Source organism: Beta vulgaris, chromosome 3, assembly GCF_026745355.1.
Source record: "Beta vulgaris subsp. vulgaris cultivar EL10 chromosome 3, EL10.2, whole genome shotgun sequence".
Lineage (NCBI taxonomy): Eukaryota > Viridiplantae > Streptophyta > Magnoliopsida > Caryophyllales > Amaranthaceae > Beta > Beta vulgaris.
Window position 1 is genome coordinate 9894363 of NC_079204.1, and position 8597 is coordinate 9902959.

The 8597-nt window shown below is 36.0% G+C and overlaps 1 protein-coding gene across 1 annotated transcript; it reads right to left on the minus strand.

Moving 5' to 3' along the window:
• Window positions 1-262: 262 nt before the first annotated feature.
• LOC104906495 (uncharacterized) lies at window positions 263-4128 on the minus strand. Its single transcript, XM_048640202.2, is given in 5 exon segments — window positions 263-796; window positions 2413-2718; window positions 2830-3128; window positions 3274-3717; window positions 3720-4128. Coding segments are annotated over 5 exon segments (1857 nt in total). The 3' UTR covers window positions 263-397.
• Between the last annotated feature and the right edge of the window lie 4469 nt (window positions 4129-8597).

The window sequence follows — 8597 nt, forward strand, 5'->3', positions numbered from 1 at the left end:
GCTAAAAACAGGACGCTAAGCTGTATATTTCAGAGAGAATTCGACAACAGAACCGTAATACAGACAATGGTAGAGTGGATTACCCTAGAGAGATCAGAGATGTTCATTTGAAACTGCAAACAAGGAGAGACACTTTTGAAGAACACAATAATGTGCATAACAGAGCTAGATATATAACAATCATCACGTCAACTTAGTGCATATATAACAACTTTACTTGAAATAAAATTGGTGACCCTAAAATCTGTCAGTTAAACAGCCCTAAATACAAATTAAACACTATATTTTTGGTATAAATTTCTGCTCAATCATCCACAAGACATTGCAAATCTTTCTTAAATTCGTTTACAGAACATAATATCTTTCTTTCCTTGTGAGTTTACCAAAGAGACAAAAACTAATATCTCTTCAGTTTCTTATCTCTACCACCACCACCACCACTAGCATTCTTTCTCTTTTTGTTACGCCTATCATCATCACTATCACTCCCATCTGAGCTTGAGGAATCTGATCCGGAAGAGGAAAAACCCGGGCCTGATGAGCTTGTACCGGAGGCAGAACCAGATTCAGCTTCTGAGTCTGGTTTTTGTTGTTGCATTATCTTTCTCGGTGTATTCTTTAGGTACTCTCTCAAGTTCTCTGTTATACCTCCTAGACCAATAGAAGTGAAGAAGTTAATAGAGAAGCGTGTGTTTATAGGATTATCTCGTGGGAGTATTGACTCGAATTGGTCCACCATTGTTGGATCATTAAGTCGTGCATTGAGTAGGCGGATTTTTAGATGCTCAGACAATTCCTGCATTTATCAAATTCAACATAAACATACTAGTCGTTGTACCAACACTAGTACAAAATAGACGATTTGCGTCCCCTAATTTGCGTCGCTTAGACACGAAAGCGACGCACAGTTGGAATTTGCGTCGCACGTGGGAGGAGTGCGACGCACAACATGGCCCATTTGCGTCGCACGTCTTATAAGTGCGTTGCAAAATACCTAATTTGCATCGCACCTATTTAATGTGCGACGCACATAAGCCACGAGGCCACTACCCTACCCTTTTTATTCCATAAACCCTAGCGCCTCACATTCTCTCTCTTCAATTCTCATTCTCAGCCGCGCCTCACATTCTCTCTCATTCTCAGCCGCGCCTCACACTCTCTCTCTCTTCAATTCTCATTCTCAGAAACTCTCTCTTCAATTCTCATTCTCAGAAACTCTCTCTCTCTTCAATTCTCATTCTCAGAAACTCTCTCTCTCCTCAAAGACTCCGCCGCTTCAAACTCTCACATTCCTTCTCAAATTCGGCCTTCTCACATTCCTTCTCAAATTCGGACTTGAACGGATTATTTCAGCCCATTTGCATCACATCATATTGGTGACATTCCTTCTCAAATTCTCATTATATTGGACGATTTCAGCGAACGATTTCAGCGAACGATTTCAGCTTTGACAGGTTCGAAGTTGTTTCATGTTTAAATCTGATATGTTTTTTCATTTTTAGATCTGATTTTCTTTTTCGTTTTCAAATCTGAAAATTCGTTTTTCATATTCAGATCTGAAAAACTAAAAATTTAGTTCATGCAAATGAAAATTAAAAACTCTATTCTTTCGTTTTTATTTTTGTTTTTTATATCGATTTTGTTTGTTTACTTTTTGGCATTTTTAGGGTTTATTTTCTGATTTAGAATTTACTCTATAATTTTCAGATCTGGAAGTGGTTCTTCTCGAAGTCGTCTCCCTCGAATACAACCGTTGCAATGTTCCTTTTTAGATTCAGTTTTAAATTTTTTACAATGTAATTTGTTTTGTATATATTGTAGGTTTAGTTTTTTAATTTCGTGTTTTGTTGTATGTTGGATCCGATTTTTTAATTTTTGATATTTGTCTAGTTTTTGGCGATTTGTTTAGGTAAATTCTAAATCAGAAACGATATTTGGCGATTTGTTTTGTTGTATATATGTTAGATCCGATAATATTTGCAATGTTCCTTTGGCGATTTTTTCGTTTAATTTTTGGCGTTTAATTATCATCTTTGTTGTATGTTAGATCTGGTAACTTCTAAATCAGAAATGATATTTGGCGATTTGTTTAATTTTTGGCTCGTTTCTTTTTTCTCCTACGCAGTACTAAAGCATTCATGCTTTAGTACTGCGTTTTTTTATTTTTCACACAACGGAATTTGCGTCGCACCGTATACACAGTGCGACGCAAATAGCTACTATATCTGCGTCGTACGTTATACGACGCAGATCATGTCTGGGCTATTTGCGTCGAGGCCTTTGGCGTCGGACCCATGTCCGACGCAAATAGGCGCCTCACATCCGACGCAAATCACCTTTTCTGTACTAGTGCAAGAAGCAAAACTATATTCATATATCAACCTAATCAGTGAAAAACTACTTTCTAGATACCTGGAAGAGGATCTTGATGAAGATACGGGACGAAGAAGTAGTATCCTCCTCTGTCAGACGTATGTAAGCTAATACGCGCCAAGGAAGAGCATCAGTGCCCAGCAAATGAGCAAAGAATTTGGCCACATTGCGTAACTGGTTTGTCTCAAGGCGATGAATCATCGAGTACTGTTGAACAAAGCACTTCTCGAAATTCTCCTGATGTACTTTGTTAAGCATACAAAGGCGTTGGCCCAATAGACCATAATATCTGAGATATTTCCTCTCTTGTCTGCAGCACTCCAAGAACATTATACACAGCTCCATCTGCATTTGTAAAATCATGATAAGTTACAACGAGCATTTAGATTTCAGGAACATAATTTAACGCTGTACACAAAAGCTGTAAAGCAAATTCACTACAGAAGGATTGCTTACCTCTTGCCCCGGTTCAAGTATGATTTTTAGCAACTTATGGCTAGCTTCTTCAAAATTAACACTGTACATGATTGTTAGATATATCGTCCTTCGAAGATTTATAAGGTTAGTCTCTGTTTCATCTTTAATTTGCATCAGCTCCTCTTCGTCATCTTCATCCTCTCCCTCGTCTTCTTCTTCCTCATCAGATCGAGCATCAGAAGCAGCCTCATCTTCTGACTCAACTCCTAGTATACATTTCTTCCACTCCTCATAAAATTTCTCACTTTCGAAGAAATCAGGGTCGTGCATGAAAATGTCTGCATTTGACACATATATAGATGATTAGATAAAGTTCAAGATATCAATAATGCTACTCCGTTTAATACAAGCTAGATGAGTTAATACCAGCAAATTCAAATTAGAAAATAATTTTTTTAAAAGAAAAAAGAATGATTCATATACCAAGATCAGTCTCAAGATCTATCTCATCTTCCAAGGATATCTCATGAGTGAACTGATCTTCTGGCTCCACAAGATTCAATTCAGGCCGAACAGCCGGATATCCACAGAATTTAGCCTTTCTGATGACGAAAAGGTCTTCAATCAGAAACTGAACCCTTTTGTCAATGTCGCCTTCGTGCAGGATCCCTCTGAATCGCTAAAAGATACTATACTGACCGTTTGGACAAAGTTCTTGAAGGATAGAGCCACATTCCTTGACAAAATCAACAGCAACTTTCACACTATCATCAGTAGGCTGGTCCAATAGAATAGTTAGCAATTCGAAAGCCAGAAGGTCGTGAGCAACTCGCTGATTGACAAGATGTGCTATGAATTTGACAGCAACTATGAGTTGAGGCTTGTCGTTTCGTTTGTAAGCTCTTTTAAGCTGCAATACAATCCCCTCAAAAGAAGATCACCAACTAAAAGGAACTTAGTGTTGATCACAGCAACCAGAGCAGCAAATACATGAGTAAAATCTGGAGATGCCATCTGTGACTTCATACATGATCGGCAAAATAGACCAATTCCCCTGAACAAGTTTTCACTAAAAAAATCTGGAATAATGTTGTTGATATTAGTAACATTCAACTTGTTCATCAAACCATTAAAACTTTTTCTAAGGGAATCCCAAGTCAGACGTTGATATTCCAGACTGTTTTTGTCCTCAATTTCTTTCATCATATTCATTCCACCCAACTTAAATGGAGGAATATAAATCCCAACTGCATCTCTACCCACTTTTTTCAGCTCAGAAATCTCAAGATCATGTCCACGCCTCTTTCTATTTCTTTCTCTTTCTCCTTCTCGCGTCATCGAAAACATCTCTTTGTAATCTGACACTCGGTAGAGATTGGAATTTGGATACAAACTTCAATGTTAGTGCGTAGGTAGTACCGGTAGTGCTTTTATAGGAGCTTACCTCGAATCCCAACTAAATTAGGATTTTATTCCAACCAAATCAAACTCATATTTTAATTCTACTTCAGATTCAAACCGATAAACCATAACGCTTGTTACCTGTCCGTGTTTTTTATACAAAATTGGGCTTATATTTGTGTTTACACGTTAGGTTTAGTAATCGAAATAACCCTATGGAATTAGATTAGCAGCATAAGAGTTTTACAACATAGAATCAGCAAATAGTCCAAAACAAAGAGAGCTCTATACAACGGATCAAGGCGCACTCAACCCACTTAAGATAAGCTACGAACACGCTTCAGATCTTTAAGGAAAAAAAATACTTCCTCTGTTTCTAAATAAGTGCAACACTTCTTGTTTTCACGTTTGCCAATGATTAGTTTAACCATGTAATATCTTCAATTATCAATAAGTAAAAATTATAAAAAGTTGTTATTAAAAAAATTCACATTCAGACGAATCTAACAAGATCCCACATGACTATGTTTTTTCTAAACTCTAAATCACCAAAGCTAATTAAAATTTAAACTGTGAATAGTAAAGACTATGCAAATGTTGCACTTATTTAGAAACGGAGGAAGTATTAGTTTATTTGCTCCCTCTTGATTTGAGGATTTATTCTATTACTGTGTATATATTTATAAGCGGGTTCATATGAGAAATGAAAATGCATATTTATTTTCATTTGCTAAACGACGCCCTAAAATTTCCTAGTAGCGCCCTAAATATGTATAATATACGTATTTTTTCATTTTCAGATTTTCCTCCTTCTACATTCACTTTTCTCTCCTCTTCTCCCACATCACCATTGGACACCGGTAGAACACACCGCCACACCACCGTCGCCGCCCCACCGCCGCCGCCGCACCACACCGCCATAATCCCACCCTCCTCTTCTCTCTGTTTCTTCATTGACAGATTTGAATTTTTTTTTAACTGGTGGAGGCGTCCATGTCAGGCGCTCCACCACATGGTGAGGCGCCTGCCATGGACGCCTCCACCGGTGGTGGGGCGTTTATGGTGGACGCCTTAAAAAAAGGGGAGGCATCCACCTTGGACGTCCCACCACTGGTGGAGGCATCCATGGCAGGCGCCTCACCATGTGGTGGAGCGTCTGCCATGGACGTCTCCCCTTTTTTTAAAAAAAGATAATTTCAAAAAAAATTAAGAAAACAGAGGAGAGAATAAGGGGATGGTGGTGGTGTGTCGGGGGTACAGCGGGGGTACGGCGGTGGTGGCAGGGATACGTCAGTGGTGGTGGTGCGGCACATTGCTATTAAAGAAAATTGGTCAAAAATGTGAAATTGGAGAAGAAGATGGTGGTGGTGGTGGTGTGGTGGCGGTTGTGGATTAGAGGAGAGAGAAATTGGTGGCGGTTGTGGTGGAGAGGAGAGAGAAATTGGTGGCGGTTGTGGTGGAGAGGAGAGAGAAAGTGAGTGAGTGAAGGGAAGAGAGAAAAGAAATACAAGTATATAAATACGGTATGAAAATACTGTATTTAGGGCGTTACTAGGAAAATTTAGGGAGTAATTTAACAAGACCCTACTTATATGAGAAATGAAAATGAATTTTACGCGTTATAACTCTTATTAATAAGTGATGTAACTCCAAAAAAAGAATATTAGAAAAAAAATTCAAATTTTTTTTTTTTGGGCTTAAATTTTTTTTAAGGGAGTATGACTCTAATGAACAAGTGTTGGAACTCTATCCAATCATGTGGTTGAGATTCATTCTCATTTCGTGCAAGGAGCATTCTCATGTGATATCGCCTCTCTCTCTATGTATCTCTCTCTCTCTCTCTCTCTCTCTCTCTTCTTATATATATATATATATATATTATATATATATATATATTATATATATATATATATATATATATATATATATATATATATATATATATAGTGAAAGTATTGGGTCAGACCGTCTGACGTATTGTTTACTGTCAGACGGGCTGAGCCCAATACATGTTCTCTCTGCTTCATTTTTTAGGTCACCAGTCACTCACCACAATGGATGTCTGTTATTAGATCAACCTCAAATACATCAAGACAAAGCAACACATGGAATAATGATCCCAACTATTTATAGGATTATGAAATTGTATTCTCCAAATCTCCTCACAGCAATACAAGTAGCGTCAATAATGGAATACTTGTACTTGTGAGATACGTCAATAATAGCGTATTCCACAATAATAGTTTGGAATAGTTTACGCTACTTGTGAGGAGATTTGGAGAAAACAAAATCAGGTCAATTTAGAGAGAATGGAGATTTGGAGAAAACAAAATCAGTTGTACTTGTACCAGTCTCTCTTATTAGACCCAAGTTTTTATTGACGATACGCTACTTGTGAGGAGATTTGGAGAAAACAAAATCAGTTGTATTTGTACCAGTCTCTCTTATTAGACCCAAGTTTTTATTGACGATACGCTACTTGTGAGGAGATTTGGAGAAAACAAAATCAGCTAAGAGGAATGAAGAAGGGGAAAGTGAGAGAAAGCAGAGGTTAGTGTTTTGTTTTTCAGTTGGACTTTGTTTTGTTTCAGTTGGACTTTGTTTTGTTTCAGTTGGAATTTGTTTTCTTTCAGTTGGACTTTGTTTTCTTTCAGTTGGACTTTGTTTTCTTTCAGTTGGACTTTGTTTTCTTTCAGTTGGACTTTGTTTCGTAATATGTATACCAACTGAAACAAATAATGGACCAACTGAAACAAAAAATGGGCCAACTGAAAGAAATAATGGATTAACTGAAAAAAAATGAAGACCACCTGAAAAAAAATGAAGACTACCTGAAAAAAATTAAGACTAACTGAAAAAAAATTGGAACCACCTGAAAGTCGTCCGACCAAAGATTATGGTCGGACGAGTCCGGCACAATACGTTCTCATATATATATATATATGTAGAAGTGAGTTCATATGAGAATGCCTACTTACATGAGAAATGAGAATGAATTTTACACGCTATAACTCTTATGAATAAGTGATGTAACACTAATGAAAAAGTGATGTAACTCCAAAAATAAAATATTTGAAAAATAAAATTCAAAAAAAAAACAAATTTTTTTTTGAATTCAAATTTTTTTAGAGGGATATAACTCTAATGAAATAGTTTGTAACTCTAAACCAATCGTGTGGTTGAGATTCATTCTCATTTCTCATGTAAGGAGCATTATCATGTGATCTTGCCCCTATATATATATATATATATATTATATATATATAATATATTATATATATATATATATATATTATATATATATAGTTGAGACGAATAGCTTTCTAACTTGTTAAATGTTGACACAAACACGTGAAACAACTTAGATCTTATAATTTTGTAATGTAATAAGTGTTCAAACTAATTCCAAAGTGATTAATGGTTAATAGCAATATTTCGGACAAATACTTCTATTGTGATATGTAAGGCATCGTTAGAAATTGCTACTTAATCTCATAAATTTACGAACATTGTAAATCTAAGTGGCTTACTCGTGAAGGAAAACAAAGAAATGAGGCATTTTCTTAAATCCATTTGTGATTTTTTGTTTTGTAGCCATAGACTCGTAGGATTAAAATTCCAGTTGTGATTTTTTTTTCTCAAAAAAGAAATTCGACCTCCTGTTCTCTTCGGCATAAAACAGTTGAACTGAACTGATCTGAATTGAACTGATCTGAACTGAACTGAATTGAACTGAACTGAATTGAACTGAAATGAACTGAACTGAAATGAATAGTGATATGTGAGAGTAAAAGTATTGTCAAGAGCTGAACTGAACTAGTCTGAACTGAACTGATCTGAATTGAACTTAACTTAACTGATCTGATCTGATCTGATCTGAACTGAACTGAACTGAAAATAAGCTGGTGAGAACAGGCCCCTAATCCTACGACTACGTATGGTAACAGCTAAGTATGAAAACGTCAATTGGGACTTGCTCTATTCAACTTAATCTTGTCTATATATCTGAACTTAACTGAATTTATTATTTCTCATTAAACCTTATCTAAATTTATCAGAATTTGTTTGAACTTCTTTTTAGGACTTAGAAGGAATTTGTTTATACTTATTAGATCTTATATTTTAAAAGTATCAGACCTTATTTTCATTAAACTGAACTTATCAAATCTTATTATTTCTAATTAGACCTTATTTAACTTATTTTTTCTAATAAATATTGAAATAGAGAATGCAGAACATGCCCTAAATATTTGTACATGTTCGAGATCTACTATAATTGCGCTCAAGGTATTGCTAATGTACGTTAATCGTTCGAGCCAGCCCAAGATAATAATGGTTTTTACATAAAACAAAAATAGTATTGCTAATTGTTTTAGAATGAAGAGACAGGGTCCAGTTAACGTATA